The following is an 18,696-nucleotide window of genomic DNA, read 5'->3' on the forward strand; positions in this document are numbered from 1 at the left end:
ACTGAATGTGATATAGAAAATACATAATATCTATACCTACTCTTATAGGTGCGAAAGTATTACTTATCTATATTGGTATTTAACATTTCACTTTAAATTACAGAAGTATTTTATTTTTCTCAAAGATATTAAAACTTTGTGTACTAGTATTATGAAGAATATACATAAATTTTTATTTATGTATTTTTATGTATTTATTTATATACATACATTTGGAGAAGGCAATGGCACCCAACTCCAGTACTCTTGCCTGGAAAATCCTATGGACGGAGGAGCCCGATAGGCTGCAGTCCATGGGGTGGGTTGCTAGGAGTCAGACATGACTGAACGACTTCACTTTCACTTTTCACTTTCATGCATTGGAGAAGGAAATGGCAACCCACTCCAGTGTTCTTGCCTGGAGAATCCCAGGGACGGGGGAGCCTGGTGGGCTGCCGTCTCTGGGGTCGCACAGAGTTGGACACGACTGAAGAGACTTAGCAGCAGCAGCATACATTTTTATTAACTATAATTTTATCATCCAGTCTATTTTAAATGTATGAACACTAATTGGACCACATTAAACATATGTATGTTAAAAACAACACTTTCTGTAATTTCTTACAAAAACTGAGAATGACATATTAATTTTTTAAGTCAAATCTGTTTTACTATAATCTGTTAAACATGTAAGAAACAGAAGATGACAAGTTTGAAAATTTAAAAATCATGACTTTGTTAACTGGCTGAATTCTTCTATATTCTTATTAGCCAGTAGACTTGCATGGGATTCAAATAATTCTCCCTGATCACAGTGATCAACCTCAGGGAATTTTGCATCTTCGGCCACATTAGAAATTGTTTTGGATTATACTCAAGAATGTTTAACATATGGCTAACAGGAACAGACCAACCCACAAATCTAATGATGAAGGGTGAAAAAATATGCTAGTGCTATGTGTGAGAAATGTGGGAGGAGGGACAGAGTTTAGGTGGCTATCTTTGTGTTTTGGCAAATTTGATATTCCTGTGCAACCTTATAACTTCAGGGACTTAGACCCTGACAAAGTACAAAACAAGGACCCTTTATATAATCCAGGGATATCAACTATAATATATAAAGAGCTCATACAGAGCAATGAGGGAAAAAAAAGAGGAAAAAAATCGATTATAAAAAAAGAAAGAAATGCACAAGACTAATGACCATGGGGAAAATACTCTGCTTCACTGTAAACAAAGAAACATGCAACAAAGTAATATTTCCCCATCAAATGAACAATTTTTTAAATTATAAAAAAAGAGAAGAAACATTACTGATGAGTGAAGATTCTATTAACTCAAAAACTAGACATACCTTCAGAGTAGAGCTTCATGAAATACAAGAACATAATCAAAAGTAAAACAGTTTAAAAATGAATCACTAAATAATTTCTTAATGTACGGGAATGTTATGTGTGCATGTTATTTAGCATTTACAGCCTTTAACAAATTTGATTACTCATCTATACAAGTGATTTTAGTTAAAAGCAAATAATGGCATTAAAATCAGAGAAGATAAATTTTTCCTGAGGATTAGACACTCAACTTTATGATTAATTTACTATTTAACTTCATTGAATACATTATTGATAAATATTAAATTGTCATGTAAAGCAAACGCTATTTACACAAAAACAACTCGTTCTAGGCTACTTATAAATAGAAGAATGAAACAAACTTTGAAAATGCAGTGTCAAGTCTGCAGTGTTACGTTAAGTAAATCTAATGTCTAATACCATTAGATTTTTGTGGAGTATTTATATTATCTTTGATAATATATTCTAAGTGCATGAGATAAAGTAAAATAGATCTGATGACATTAGAACACTTTCTTCATTTAAAAACACCTACGGTAGAAAAATTAATCTGGATCAGGTAAGATGACTTGTTTCAATTCCTTTTTTAACTGTCAAAAACTGGGAGTCTTTAAACCTGGGGTATATGAAGACTTTGAAAGAGATATCTGATCATGAGAATTTTAAGGGATCAATTCCTAGATTTTAAACTTAAACAAATACTCTAGTGAAAAAATGACCTCACAGAGAATGTGCCAATGATAGATGTACAAGTTCCCCTTTCCCTATTCTCCTTTCTCACTTAATAAGTGAGAGGTTTACTTCTCGTTGCCACAGAGCACGTGGGGCATCTCCACAGCACCAAACAAAAAGACAATTTAAAATATTTATTTGGTACAGAAAATGTGAAGGTTCTAATGACTGGAGAAACAACCCTTTCTTCATTTGTTTTCAGCAAAATTTTATGTGGACCTAATAAATTAGACAAAGAACTTAATATATGTTGATGAACATCGTGTGATTTCTTTTTTGTGTATTACTCAGAAAAAGTAAAAGGATAATTTGAGGGACAGGGTGGCTCAGTGGTAAAGAATCCACCTGCAATGTAGAAGACGTGGGTTTGATCCCTGAGATAGGAAGATTCCTTGGAGAAGGAAATGGTGACCCACTCTAGTATTCTTCCTGGAAAATCCCATGGACAGAGAGAGGAGCATGGCAAGCTTCAGTTCACAGGGATCACAAAGAATTGGGACACAACGACCAAATAACAATACAATAACATAACTTTCTCTATTCTTTACTTAACTATGAACTGCTCACATCTGCCAAAATGAAAAATATGAATAGAGTTAATGCTGAATTCTGTCCATGAAATTCATGCACTGATACGTCTTAACGAAGCAACTTAGTACAAACATTTTTATGTCTATTGATATATTGCATGCAATTTTAATTGTAATGGTGATTGAAACAAGAAGAAATGTGTTTACAACTTAGATTCTTTTGAGACAAGAAGATTAAAATAAATTTAAAGTTTTGTTATAGAAAAACTATCAAGGTTATTAATAAATATGCTGAACATAAAACATATAAGATTCTGACAAAACTCTATGAGGAATGAGTGAAAAAATATGAATTCAAGGAAAAAATGATTGATGTAAAGTTTCCAGTTGTTAAAAAAGTGTTTGCTTATGTATATACTTCTAATATTAGTACTGATAACAAATTGCTATTATTTAGATTCAGTTGAATACATGTATAAGACTGATATAAAAGTCTTTAAGTAAAAAGGCAGTACTCACAATAACATCCATTGCAACTAAATAATATCATAAATAAATTCTTTTCATACCTTATTATAAAAGAAGATACATAGTTTTAAAAAATATTTTTAGAAATATGAGTGCAAAAATTGGGAAGAGATCAGTGTACTATCTGGAAAACTGGCCAAGATATAAGATAAGAAGGTGATAATAATTCAAAGTAGGTTAATAAATGTGAAATGCCTTCTTTGGTTTTAAATATAATCTTTATATTTTCAGTAAAATTGTATTCGAGTTCTCCAGAGAAACACTACAAATAGGATGTGTATGTGTGTATGTAGACACCCATATATACATGAATATATGCATACATATATATCTCTCTAATAAAATTTATTATAAGGAACTGGCTCATATGATGACGGAGACTGACAAGTCCCCAGATATGCAGAGCAAGCTGGAGATACAGGAAAGCTGATGGTGTAATTTCTGTCAAAATCTGAAGGCTTCTGAACCAGGAGAACCAATGGTGTAATTCTAATCCAAAGGATAGCAGACTCAGGAAAAGCTAATATTTCAGATTGAACCTGACGGCAAGTAAAAGTTGATGTTCAACTTCAAAGGTAGTCCAGGGAAGAATTCTTTCTGACACAGAGGAAAGTTAGTGGTTTTATTCTACTTAGGCCTTCAACTGACTGGATGAGGCCCACCCACATTAGGTAGGGCAAATTGCTCTACTCAGTCTACCAATTTCACTGTTAATCTCATCCAAAAATATTTTCACAGAAAACACTCAGAATAATATCTGATCAAATATCTGGGTACCCTGTGGCATGGTCAAGTTGACATATAGAATTAAAGATCACAAGGCCTCCCCTTGCTTACTTGGCACCCATACGTATCTCCTTAAATGATAACTGGCTCCAGATAAAGACAATAAGGAGGTTATTCTTAGCTCTGTCTCCTAAGCCTTTCTTATCTTGGGTCCATCCTACCTGCACTATGGCCTGGATACTTCACATGCAGTAAGCTACGGAAATTTTAGGGTTTACTTTGCTTATTTTGCATAACTCAGCAATCACTGTCTTTTACTATGTGATGCTCAAAGGTATGTAATATGTCTCTTATTAAGTGATGTTTCATAATATTTTGTCCTGTTTTTTAGCTGTTTTAGGCATGATGACAAGTCTGGTCTTATTAATCTATTTTGGTCACAAGGGCAACATTATTAAGAGTCTATGTTTTTTGACTTCAGCTTTGTATTTTTTTCTAGTACATCATAAACTCTATGAAAAAAATTTGCAGAATCTAATTACTTGCATGTAAGACTAGATATCTTAAGAAACTTTGATGAAATTATTTTATAATTTCAAAATCCTTCACATACTCCAAAGAAGGATATGTAAAGTACATGGAAATCTTTTAATACTAAATTGTACAAACCTTAAAGAGATGGGAATACCAGACCACCTGACTTGCCTCTTCAGAAATCTGTATGCAGGTCAAGAAGGAACAGTTAGAACTGGACATGGAACAACAGACTGGTTTCGAATAGGAAAAGGAGTATGTCAAGGCTGTATACTGTCACCCTGCTTATTTAACTTATATGCAGAGAACATCATGAGAAATGCTGGACTGGATGAAGCACAAGCTGGAATCAAGATTGCTGGGAGAAATATTAATAACCTCAGATATGCAGATGACACCACCCTTATGGCAGAAAGCAAAGAACTAAAGAGCCTCTTGATGAAAGTGAAAGAGGAGAGTGAAAAAATTGGCTTAAAACTCAACATTCAGAAAACTAAGATCATGGCATCTGGTCCCATCACTTCATGGCAAATAGATGGGGAAACAGTGGAAACAGTGACAGACTTAATTTTTTTGGGCTCCAAAATCACTGGTGATTGTAGCCATGAAATTAAAAGACGCTTACTCCTTGGAAGAAAAGTTATGACCAACCTAGATAGCATATTAAAAAGAAGAGACATTACTTTGCCAACAAAGGTTCGTCTAGTCAAAGCTATGGTTTTTCCAGTAGTCATGTATGGATGTGAGAATGGAGTATAAAGAAAGTTGAGCGCCAAAGAATTGATGCTTTTGAACTGCGGTGTTGGAGAAGACTCTTCAGAGTCCCTTGGACTGCAAGGAGATTCAACCAGTCCATTCTCAAGGAAATCAGTCCTGAATCACTGGAAGGACTGATGTTGAAGCTTAAACTCCAATACTTTGGCCACCTGATGCGAAGAACGGACTTACTGGAAAAGGCCCTGATGCTGGGAAAGACTGGAGGTAGGAGAAGGGGACAACAGAGGATGAGATGGTTGGATGGCATCACTGACTCAATGGACATGAGTTTGGGTAAACTCGGGAGTTGCTGATGGACAGGGAGGCCTGGCATGCTACAGTCCATGGGGTCACAAAGAGTCAGACACAAATGAGTGACTGAACTGAACTGTACAAATCAAGATACATAATAAAGGTGTCACAGATTAGCTTTCAAATAAAACAAGGTAGTTCTCTAAGGCAAAATGTAGAAGTATGCTGCTAAGTCGCTTCAGTCGTGTCGGACTCTCTGTGACCTCATAGACGGCAGCCCACCAGGCTTCCCCGTCCCTGGGATTCTCCAGGCAAGAACACTGGAGTGGGTTGCCATTTCCTTCTCCAATGCATGAAAGTGAAAAGTGAAAGTGAAGTCGCTCAGTCGTGTCCGACTCTAGCGCCCCCCGTGGACTACAGCCTACCAGGCTCCTCCGTCCATGGGATTTTCTAGGCAAAAGTACTGGAGTGGGGTGCCAAAGTATAGTATAGGCTTTAACATCAGTTGCACAGGTTGGAAGAGGGAAGAAGTAAAAAAAAAAAAAAAATCAAACATTTTAAAAACCACATAGAAATAGGCCTTCCTGCCCATGGCTTGGCAAAAATTTCCAATATAGCTATAAATCCTATATATCAGCTGTGTCTGATACAAAATCTTAGGCTCAGTATATTGTGGAATGGGTTGTGAAGAACCCATAAAAGCTTCTTTACAAGTGATTTTGGCCTTTACTCCATTGCTTGTCACAAGCAGACTACTGTTAGGAAACTGACCAAAATGATAAAGGTCAAAGGGAAAAGGAACAAAAGAAGAAACAAAAACAGAAAATAAGAAAGAAAATATTACAAAGGGTTAATAAGTAGAAATAAGAATGAATGAAAACAGGCTCGTCAGCTAGAAGGGAATCATCTGGAAAATTATACAAAGGTTTTATCTTTGGTGGTGAGTTGCCCAGTTGTGTCCGACTCTTTGCAACCCCAAGGACTGTAGCCTGCCAGGCATCTCTGTCCACGGGGATTCTCCAGGAAACAACACTGGAGTGGGTTGCCATGCCTTTCTCCATTTCTCTTGGATTTATTTTAATCTGATAAACAAAGTCTGACCCATATGAAAGAACCATGCTAGTTTTGACCTCAGTATTATAATAATTTTTATGTTTGAGAGTAGAAATTTGTTGGTGTCTCTTGACACTTATTATAAATTAGTACTTGTCATGCTACAGATTTTTAATAAATGACTTATTCATTTGCCATTTTGCAAACTATACAGTGAAATTAAAACACCCCCTGAGGAAAAAAAAATGACTTTAGATTATAAATTCTAATCGAAGGATGGCTTAAACTGAGATCCTGTTCTTTACCAAGAAATTAATAATTCTAAAAGTCATGACTATTTCATTCTTTTACAAGTGGTTGACCAGATTTCCCAGCACCACTTGTTAAAGAGATTGTCTTTAATCCATTGTATATTCTTGCCTCCTTTGTCAAAGATAAGGTGTCCATATGTGCGTGGATTTATCTCTGGGCTTTCTATTTTGTTCCACTGATCTATATTTCTGTCTTTGGGCCAGTACCATACTGTCTTGATAACTGTGGCTTTGTAGTAGAGCCTAAAGTCAGGTAGGTTGATTCCTCCAGTTCCATTCTTCTTTCTCAAGATCGCTTTGGCTATTCGAGGTTTTTTGTATTTCCATATAAATTGTGAAATTATTTGTTCTAGCTCTGTGAAGAATACTGTTGGTAGCTTGATAGGGATTGCATTGAATCTATAAATTGCTTTGGGTAGTATACTCATTTTCACTATATTGATTCTTCCAATCCATGAACATGGTATATTTCTCCATCTATTAGTGTCCTCTTTGATTTCTTTCACCAGTGTTTTATAGTTTTCTATATATAGGTCTTTAGTTTCTTTAGGTAGATATATTCCCAAGTATTTTATTCTTTCTGTTGCAATGGTGAATGGAATCGTTTCTTTAATTTCTCTTTCTGTTTTCTCATTATTAGTGTATAGGAATGCAAGGGATTTCTGTGTGTTGATTTTATATCCTGCAACTTTACTATAGTCATTGATTAGCTCTAGTAATTTTCTGGTGGAGTCTTTAGGGTTTTCTATATAGAGGATCATGTCATCTACAAATAGTGAGAGTTTTACTTCTTCTTTTCCAATTTGGATTCCTTTTATTTCTTTTTCTGCTCTGATTGCTGTGGCCAAAACTTCCAAAACTATGTTGAATAGTAATGGTGAAAGTGGGCACCCTTGTCTTGTTCCTGACTTTAGAGGAATTCTAACACCATACACAAAAATAAACTCAAAATGGATTAAAGATCTAAACGTAAGACCAGAAACTATAAAACTCCTAGAGGAGAACATAGGCAAAACACTCTCTGACATACATCACAGCAGGATCCTCTATGACCCACCTCCCAGAATATTGGAAATAAAAGCAAAAATAAACAAATGGGACCTAATTAACCTTAAAAGCTTCTGCACATCAAAGGAAACTATTAGCAAGGTGAAAAGACAGCCTTCAGAATGAGAGAAAATAATAGCAAATGAAGCAACTGACAAACAACTAATCTCAAAAATATACAAGCAATCCTACAGCTCAACTCCAGAAAAATAAATGACCCAATCAAAAAATGGGCCAAAGAACTAAATAGACATTTCTCCAAAGAAAACATACAGATGGCTAACAAACACATGAAAAGATGCTCAACATCACTCATTATCAGAGAAATGCAAATCAAAACCACTATGAGGTACCATTTCACACCAGTCAGAATGGCTGAGATCCAAAAAAGTCTACAAATGATAAATGCTGGAGAGGGTGTGGAGAAAAGGGAACCCTCTTACACTGTTGGTGGGAATGCAAACTAGTACAGCCACTATGGAGAACAGTGTGGAGATTCCTTAAAAAACTGGAAATAGAACTGCCTTATGATCCAGCAATCCCACTGCTGGGCATACACACTGAGGAAACCAGAAGGGAAAGAGACACGTGTACCCCAGTGTTCATCGCAGCACTGTTTATAATAGCCAGGACATGGAAGCAACCTAGATGTCCATCAGCAGATGAATGGATAAGAAAGCTGTGGTACATATACACAATGGAGTATTACTCAGCCATTAAAAAGAATACATTTGAATCAGTTCTAATGAGGTGGATGAAACTGGAGCCTATTATACAGAGTGAAGTAAGCCAGAAGGAAAAACACCAATACAGTATACTAACGCATATATATGGAATTTAGAAAGATAGTAACAATAACCCTGTGTACGAGACAGCAAAAGAGACACTGATGTATAGAACAGTTTTATGGACTCTGTGGGAGAGCGAGAGGGTGGGAAGATTTGTGAGAATGGCATTGAAACATGTAAAATATCATGTATGAAACGAGATGCCAGTCCAGGTTCGAGGCACGATACTGGATGCTTGGGGCTGGTGCACTGGGACGACCCAGAGGGATGGTGTGGGGTGGGAGGAGGGAGGAGGGTTCAGGATGGGGAGCACGTGTATACATGTGGCGGATTCATTTTGATATTTGGCAGAACTAATACAATTATGTAAAGTTTAAAAATAAAATTAAATTAAAAAAATAAAAATAAAAGTCATGACTGCCTTCTCTGAGGTGAAAAGTATGCTTTGACTTAAAAAGATATAGTACTGGGTTGGCCAAAAAGTTCCTTAAGATCTTGGTTTTGGCCAACTCAATATTTTAATCACATATTTTAGCATTATTATTTATTTCTTGGAAGAAAATAATTTCTGGCATTCTCAAAACCAAATAATTTTAATAAATGAGTACTTCCAATATCTGTATCATCTTCCAACTTATACCTTTGGAATACTGGTTAACATAAAATCTGACAACATTTTGCAGTTGTTTTTCTTTACCTAGCTAGTTTATTAAGTTCTCATACCATCATTTAACAATAATTTTGTTTACTCTCAGTTTTAAATAGCTTATTAAAATTTTCTCACTCTGATACAAAGGTTAAAAAATTGTTCGACTCTAAAAATTAGACCATATGTTCAAATAAATCTGATACATTTTTTTAAGAGAAAAAAAGACACGTGAGGTCCCATTAATATATTTAAATACAGTTTGCACATACACAAATATATATCTTGCTTATATATACATAAGCAATATTTTTTTCATAAAACATTCAAACTATAATATTGAATTAATATATTCTATACCTGTAAAATGTCAGCAGGGTCTTCTTTTGCAGATGCAACCAACAAAGCATGGCCACTGACAATTCCTTCTGCCAGGAAATACTTGAAGAGCAAAGGAGAATAAATGTTGTATTTATCCTCTTCTGTAAGAAAAAAAAATTATAGTCAGAATTCTACCATATATTAAGCATACTCAAATGCTTTTATTTTTTTCCTCTTTAAAACAAGTATATGAGGTGGAACAATAACTATGTCTTCCAAAGAAGATATATGAATGGTCAACAAGATCGTGAAAAGATGTTCAATGGTACTAAACATCAAAATAATGTAACCTGAAACACTGAAAAACCACTACATTCCTGCTAAACCAGCTGAAATAAAAATACAATACCAAGTATTGAAAAAATGTGGAGCAAATAAAACATTCCCACATTGATAGAGGCAGTGTAAAATGGTAAAATTTGGAAAACAGATTGGCAGTTTCTTATAAAGTTAAACATAAAAATCAGCAACTCCATTCCTGCTTATTACCCATAAGAGATGACAAGACATGTTCACACACAGATGTACACATAATGCTTATGATAGTTTTTCCATAAGAATCAAAAACTGGGAATGGCATAAGTGTCCATCAACCAGTGAATGGAAAAACAGATCGTACGTCCACAAATGAGGTAAGACTCAACAACAAAAGAAATGGACTGTTGATAGATGGGCAACAAAATGAATCTCAGAAACATTAAGTGAAAAAAGTCAGATGTAAAAAGTATATATGATATGACTGCCTTAATCTGATAGTCTTCAGTTCAGTTCAGTCACTCAGTTGTGTCCGACTCTTTGCGACCCCATGAATCGCAGCACACCAGGCTTCCCTGTCCATCACCAACTCCCGGAGTTCACTCGGACTATCGTCCATCCAGTCGGTGATGCCATCCAGCCATCTCATCCTCTGTTGTCCCCTTCTCCTCCTGCCCCCAATCCCTCCCAGCATCAGAGTCTTTTCCAATGACTCAACTTTTCACATGAGGTGGCCAAAGTACTGGAGTTTCAGCTTTAGCATCATTCCTTCCAAAGAAATCCCAGGGCTGATCGCCTTCGGAATGGACTGGTTGGATCTCCTTGCAGTCCAAGGGACTCTCAAGAGTCTTCTCCAACACCACAGTTCAAAAGCATCAATTCTTCGGCACTCAGCTTTCTTCACTGTCCAACTCTCACATCCATACATGACCACTGGAAAAACCATAGCCTTGACTAGACGGACCTGGCAAAGTAATGTCTCTGCTTTTCAATATGCTATCTAGGTTGGTCATAACTTTCTGGAGGAAGCAAAACTAAATTCTAGTGCTAGAAAGATGTTAGGTGTTTGGGGACCAGGAAATATTTGGGTCTGAGAAAATTTAGGGGGGATGTTGGAAATGGTTTATACCGTGATTGTTGTGGTGGTTACGTGAGTAAATATATTTGTAAAAAAATCACTAAATACACATTTAAAATGGGTCTTTTATCATATTAATATGTAAATTATAATTCAGTAAAGGCAGTTTATTAAAACAGTCTCCTGTGGCATACCTAAAATACCATGTGGCAATTTGTCTATAAACCTTCTTGGTACAGAATACTAAAGTAAATCCACGATCAAAAATGTAGTCGATTTAGGGACTTCCCTGGTGGTACAGTGGCTAAGAATCTTCTTGCCCATGCAGGGGACACAGGTTTGATCCCTGGTCCAGGAAGATAGCACATGCTGCAGAGCAACTAAGCCTGTGCATCACAATTATGAGTAGAGCAAAGTGATTCAGTTATACATGTATATATTCTTTTTCATATTCTTTTCCATCATGGTTTATCACAGGATATTGAATATACTTCCCTGTGCTGTACAGTAGGATGGTTACAATTATTATTGAATTTTTTATCCCACTTTTTCCACTTAATCTCACATGAATTAGTCTTCTAACTATGATGCTTAAGAGGCATAATCTAGTAAATTTATGTCTCATAATTTACAATATTTAGTCATCTCCCCAATATGGACTTTTACATCACTTTCAGGCTTCTGTTACTATTAAATACAGAAGCACTGAAGTGCTTTAAATCCTGTATGTCCAAGATAGAACTCAGAAACTCATTGATTTCTTCCATCAAATGTGGTCTTCTTTCAGTTTTTCAGAATAGCAGAATTTATTAATACCTCTCCTCCCTCTCACCAATACACGCTTCTCTCCATGCCTAAAATTCTGTTTTATTTTCAAACTATTTTTAGAATTCACTTTGCTCTATGCCAATGTCTCTCCTCTAGGTTTGCTACCAACAGCTCTTGCTGCTGCTGCTGCCGCTGCTGCTATGTTGCTTCAGTCATGTCCGACTCTGTGCGACCCCACGGACGGCAGCCCACCAGGCTCCCCTGTCCTTGAGATTCTCCAGTCAAGAACATGGGCATGGGTTGCCATTTCCTTCTCCAGTGCATGAAAGTGAAAAGTGAAACTGAAGTCGCTCAGTCATGTCCGACTCCTAGCGACCCCATGGACTGCAGCCTACCAGGCTCCTCTGTGCATGGGATTTTCCAGGCAAGAGTACTGGAGTGGGCTGCCATCACCTTCTCCGACAGCTCTTGCTAGACGGCTGCAATTTCCTCTTACTTCTTTGCATCCACTCTAATCTTCCTTCAATTTAGCAGAGACCTTTTCAAAATATTCAATACAAACTTGATTATGTCACTTCCCTACTTAAAATCTTTTAGTGGTGTCTCATTGCTCCTGGGAGAAAGAACAAAATCCTTTAGTGTGGCCTATAGTCTCTGCATGGTTGTAGCCAAGGAGGAGAGCTTAACGTGCAAAAATAAAAATACTTGTTAAAAGTGGTGTAACAAAATATATGATTGTTTTTCCTTTAGAAGGTACATAATGGTCACTGAATAACTATTCAGTAAAGAAAAAAGTAAACCTAAATTATTTAACTGTGTTGTGCAGTGCTTAGTTGCTCAGTCTTGTCCAACTCTTTCAGATCCTATGGACTATAGCCTGCCAGGGTCCCCTGTCCATGGGGATTCTCCAGGCAAGAACACTGGAGTGGGTTGCTATGCCCTCCTCCAAGGTATCTTCCCAACTAAGGGATCGAACCCATGTCTCCCACATTGCAGGTGGATTCTTTACCATCCAAGACACGATTATTTAACTAGAAAAATAGAAATAATTATTTATAAAATTGAGGACACATAATACCCAGGTGGCACTAGTGGTAAAGAACCCACGTGCCAATGCAAAAGATGTAAGAGATGTGGGCTTGATCCCTGGGTTGGGAAGATCCCTGGAGAAGGGCATGGCAATTGACTCCAGTATTCTTGCCTGGAGAATCCCATGGACAGAGGAGCCTGGCAGGCTACAGTCCATAGGGTCACAAAGATTTGGACACAACTGAAGTGATTTAGCATGCAATACTCAGAAGGGCAATAAAATATACGCATTAGTACTGCAAAGAGCTGGACTCAACTGACGCAACTGAGCATGCACGCACATACTGCGTAAACTATGGATATTCGCTTGTAGACTATAAAAATATTGAATAATTTATCATCAGTGAAGACGTAAAACAACTAAATTAAATGGCAAAGTTCCCACTTTTTTACCTACTTCTTAAATGACTAAGGGTTTTGACTTTTTAAAAAAATCTACATACAATTGCTACTGATCTAATCTATATTCATATCTTAAATTACTATCTCTAGTAGTCATACTGCATCTGAACTCAGGACTTTAGTATAAATGAACTTCACCTCATTGGCTAGCTAATTCCCTTAAATCCTCCCAAATTCAGATTAGATAACCTCATTTTTGGAGAAGCTATCCTCAAGCCTAGCTGACATGATCAGAGTGCCCTTGGGCATAGTGTTAACTGCTACAAATAGCATTTAATACATATTATTGACATTTCCCCACTAAGCTAAAAATTCCTCATGACAGAGAACACATCTTACTGTTACATCACTAGTACTGTGCATATTCTTGTTGTTCAGTCGCTAAGTTGTGTCTAACTCTTTCAAGATTCCATGGATGTAAACAAGCAGGCCCCTCTGTCCATGGGATTCTCCAGGCAAGAACACTGCAGTGGGTTGCCATTTCCTCCTCCAGGGAATCTTCCTGACCCAAGGACTGAACTTATGTCTCCTGCATTGGCAGGTGAATTCTTTACTGAGCCACCAGGCAGGCCCACTGGGTACATAGTACACAGCAAATACTTATAATTATTAAGGGGAAAACAAAAATTTACCTTGTCTTGTAAACTCAGATCTACTGTACTTTGGTAGAAAACATATCTTATCGTAGACACACACACACAAGCACTATCAGATCAGATCAGATCAGATCAGTCGCTCAGTCATGTCTGACTCTCCGCGACCCCATGAATCGCAGCATGCCAGGCCTCCCTGTCCATCACCAACTCCCGGAGTTCACTCAGACTCACGTCCATCGAGTCAGTGATGCCATCCAGCCATCTCATCCTCTGTCGTCCCCTTCTCCTCCTGCCCTCAATCCCTCCCAGCATCAGAGTCCTTTCCAATGAGTCAACTCTTCACATGAGGTGGCCAAAGTACTGGAGTTTCAGCTTTAGCATCATTCCTTCCAAAGAAATCCCAGGGCTGATCTCCTTCAGAATGGACTGGTTGGATCTCCTTGCAGTCCAAGGGACTCTCAAAAGTCTTCTCCAACACCACAGTTCAAAAGCATCAATTCTTCGGCGCTCAGCCTTCTTCACAGTCCAACTCTCACATCCATACATGACCTCAGGAAAAACCATAGCCTTGACTATATGGACCTTTGTTGGTAAAGTAATGTCTCTGCTTTTGAATATGCTATCTAGGTTGGTCACAAACACTATAATAGTTATCAATCCTACTCTTTCAAAGACTGCATGGGGCAGCAAAAACTAATGGGGTAAGATCACCCATTTAGGGATTAGCAAAAAAAGTCAAAAAAAAATTTAAGCTGTTGAAGCTGAAAACTACCAATACCGTGAAAAAATTTTGAGGTTGTACAATAAGCATTTTGTTAATCTACTTAATAAATACTCATAACACTGGGCAGACAAATATGATAACGATGTGACAGAACTGCCAAAAAGCAAATGTAGTTTTGGCCTATATTAATAGTCCAATTCCTAGTTTGAGAGAGATGACTGTTTGGTTATATTCTATGGTAGTTGACCAGACTGATAATAATATATTTCATTTGAGGACTTACATAGACTAAAGCATCTTCCAAATGGGTGACCAGGAGGGTGAAGGGACTGGAATGCATGAGAAATGAGTATTTTCCTTGAAGAGAAAGAGACCCAAGGGATGCAAGTGAGTTGGCTTCAAATATTTCATGGGCTGTCATATGGCAATGGAATTACACTTGCTCATTAATGAATCAAGGCAAATTAGAAGTGGTCAAATAGGAGGTGGCAAGAGTGAATGTCGATATTCTAGGAATCAGTGAACTAAGATGGACTGGAATGGGTGAATTTAACTCAAATGACCATTATATCTACTACTGTGGGCAGGAATCCCTTAGGAGAAATGGAGTAGCCATCATAGTCAACAAAGAGTCCGAAATGCAGTACTTGGATGCAATCTCAAAAACGACAGAATGATCTCTGTTCGTTTCCAAGGTAAACCATTCAATATCATGGTAATCCAAGCCTATGCCCCAACCAGTAACACTGAAGAAGCTGAAGTTGAACGGTTCTTTGAAGACCTACAAGACCTTTAGAACTAATACCCCAAATGGATGTGCTTTTCATTAGAGGGGACTAGAATGCAAAAGTTGGAATTTAAGAAACACCTGGAGTTACAGGAAAATTTGGCCTTGGAGTACAGAATGAAGCAGGCAAAGGCTAATAGACTTTTGCCAAGAGAACGCATTGGTCATAGGAAACACCCTCTTCCGAGAACATAAGAGAAGACTCTACACATGGACATCACCAGATGGTCAACACCGAAATCAGATTGATTATATTCTTTGCAGCCAAAAATGGAGAAGCTCTATACAGTCAACAAAAACAAGACCAGGAGCTGACTGTGGCTCAGATCATGAATTCCTTATTGTCAAATTCAGACTTAAATTGAAGAAAGTGGGGAAAACCACTAGATCATTCAGGTATGACCTAAATGAAACCCCTTATGATTATACAGTGGAAGTGAGAAATAGATTTAAGGGACTAGATCTGATAGATAGAGTACCTGATGAACTATGGACAGAGGTTTGTGACACTGTACAGGAGACAGGGATCAAGACCATCCCCAAGAAAAAGAAATGCAAAAAAGCAAAATGGTTGTCTTAGGAGGCCTTAAAAATAGCTGTGAAAAGAAAAGAAGTAAAAAGTAAAGGAGAAAAGTAAAGATATACCCATTTGAATGCAGAGTTCCAAAAAATAGCAAGGAGAGATAAGAAACCTTTCCTCAGCGATCAATGCAAAGAAACAGAGGAAAACAACAGAATGGGAAAGACTAGAGATCTCTTCAAGTAAATTAGAGATACCAAGGGAACATTTCTTGCAAAGATGGGATGGATAAAGGGCAGAAATGGTACAGACCTAACAGAAGCAGAAGATATTAAGAAGAGGTGGCAAAAATACACAGAAAAACTGTACAAAAAAGACCTTCACGACCCAGATAATCACAATGGTGTGATCACTCACCTAGACCCAGACATCCTGGAATGTGAAGTCAAGTGGGCCTTAGAAAGCATCACTATGAACAAAGCTAGTGGAGATGACGGAATTCCAGTTGAGCCTTTTCAAATCCTAAAAGATGATGCTGTAAAAGTGCTGCACTCAAATGTCAGCAAATTTGGAAAACTCAGCAGTGGCCTCAGGACTGGAAAAGGTCAGTTTTCATTCCAACCCCAAAGAAAGGCAATGCCAAACAATGCTCAAACTACCGCACAATTGCACTCATCTCACATTCTAGTAAAGTAATGCTCAAAATTCTATAAGCCAAGCTTCAGCAATACGTGAACTGTGAACTTTCAGATGTTCAAGCTGGATTTAGAAAAGGCAGAAGAACCAGCGATCAAATTGCCAACATCTGCTGGGTTATCAAAAAAGCAAGAAAGTTCCTGAAAAACATCTATTTCTGCTTTAGTGACTATGCCAAAGCCTTTGATTGTGTGGATCACAATAAACTGTGGAAAATTCTGAAAGGGATGGGAATACCAGACCACCTGACCTGCCTCTTGAGAAACCTGTATGCAGGTCAGGAAGCAACCATTAGAAATGGACATGGAACAACAGAATGGTTCCAAATAGGAAAGGAGTACGTCAATGCTGTTATACTGTTACCCTGCTTATTTAACTTATATGCAGAGTACATCATAAGAAATGCTGGGCTGGAAGAAGCACAAGCTGGAATCAAGATTTTCAGGAGAAATATCAATAATCTCAGATATGCAGATGACACCACCCTTATGGCAGAAAGTGAAAAAGAACTAAAGAGCATCTTGATGAAAGTGAAAGAGGAGAGTGAAAAAACTGGCTTAAAGCTCAACATTCAGAAAACGAAGATCATGGCATCTGGTCCCATCACTTTCTGGCAAATAGATGGGGAAACAGTGGAAACAGTGGCTGACTTTAGTTTTTTAGGCTCCAAATTACTGTAGATGGTGATTGCAGGGATGAAATTAAAAGGCGTTTACTCGTTGGGAGGAAAGTTATGACCAACCTAGACAGCATATTGAAAAGCAGAGACATTACTTTGTCAACAAAGGTGCATCTAGTCAAAGCTATGGTTTTTCCAGTAGTCATGTAAGGATGTGAGAGTTGGACTATGAAGAAAGCTGAGGGCCAAAGAATTGATGATTTTGAACTGTGGTGTTGGAGAAGACTCTTGAGAGTCCCTTGGACTGCAAGGAGATCCAACCAGTCCACACTAAAGCAGATCAGTCCTGGATATTTATTGGAAGGACTGATATTGCAGCTTATACTCCAGTACTTTGGCCACCCGATGCGAAGAGTTAACTCACTGGAAAAGACTCTGATGCTGGGAAAGATTGAGGGCAGGAGGAGAAGGGGATGACAGAGGATGAGATGGTTGGATGGCATCATCGACTCAATGGACGTGAGTTTGGGTAAACTCCGGGAGTTGGTGATGGACAGGGAGGCCTGGTGTGCTGTGGTTCATGGGGTTGCGAAGAGTTCGACATGACTGAGTGACTGAACTGACTGATTAATGCCCCCAAGGGGTAGAATGCAGCCTAATGACAGAAACAACTGGAACATCAATCCTACCTTAATATCAAAGTTCAAATTAGCTGGCCCTATGGTTCCACTGACACTGGTCTCAAAGTCACCAATGATTTGCTAACTGTTTAATTTCTGAGACACTTTAAAATTTTTATCCTTTTTGTCTACTGAGGCTATTGCTATAGACAATTTTCTTTTTGGAACTACCCTCTCCCTTTCTCATTTTTTAAGAAACACCTTGCTCCCACTTTTCCTGTTTCCTTAGCCATTTTCTATATATGTAAGCAGCTTATACAGAGCTCTCAATTCTTATGTACACAAATATGAAACAATTTTTGTTTAGTCACTGCTTTCAACTATGCTATGTCAAAACTTCCTTTTTGTATCTCTTAATGATATCCAGAGTGTGTTCCATGACCTTCTCATCAGTTTCAGTCATTAATATCTGCTGCTGCTGCTGGACTTCAGTCGTGTCTGACTCTGTGCGACCCCACAGACGGCAGCCCACCAGGCTCCGCCTGGGATTCTCCAGGCAAGAACACTGGAGTGGGTTGCCATTTCCTTCTCCAATGCACGAAAGTGAAAAGTGAAAGTGAAGTCACTCAGTAGTGTCCGACTCTTAGCAACCCCATGGACTGCAGCCCACCAGGCTCCTCTGTCCATAGGATTTTCCAGGCAAGAGTACTGGAGTGGGTTGCCATTGCCTTCTCCAATTAAAATCTAAGTTTAAAACGTTAACGTTCAAAGCAAAGTTTTCCCCCTCCTTCAGTGCAGACTAAAACTTGTAGCTTGAAGGTCTCAGCTGGGCAAAGGGGATCTACAATAAAGGAAAAGTTCTAAAATACTTCTTTCTGTACATTCTGCCTCCAAATCCTCATTCTATTGCTGCGAGAAGAAGGC

At 37.9% G+C, this 18,696-nt stretch overlaps 1 protein-coding gene across 2 annotated transcripts in view; it reads right to left on the reverse strand.

Annotated features, from left to right (window-relative positions):
* Window positions 1–18,696, reverse strand: part of ELP4 (elongator acetyltransferase complex subunit 4) — a 257,476-nt gene that overhangs the window by 212,493 nt on the left and 26,287 nt on the right. For both annotated transcript variants that reach the window (XM_027562744.1, XM_027562743.1), the window contains exon 3: window positions 9,598–9,719. In XM_027562744.1, coding sequence (XP_027418545.1) covers window positions 9,598–9,719 — 122 coding nt within the window. The remainder of the gene's footprint in view (window positions 1–9,597; window positions 9,720–18,696) is intronic.

The sequence above is a fragment of the Bos indicus x Bos taurus genome, chromosome 15 (assembly GCF_003369695.1).
Source record: "Bos indicus x Bos taurus breed Angus x Brahman F1 hybrid chromosome 15, Bos_hybrid_MaternalHap_v2.0, whole genome shotgun sequence".
NCBI classification, from domain to species: domain Eukaryota; kingdom Metazoa; phylum Chordata; class Mammalia; order Artiodactyla; family Bovidae; genus Bos; species Bos indicus x Bos taurus.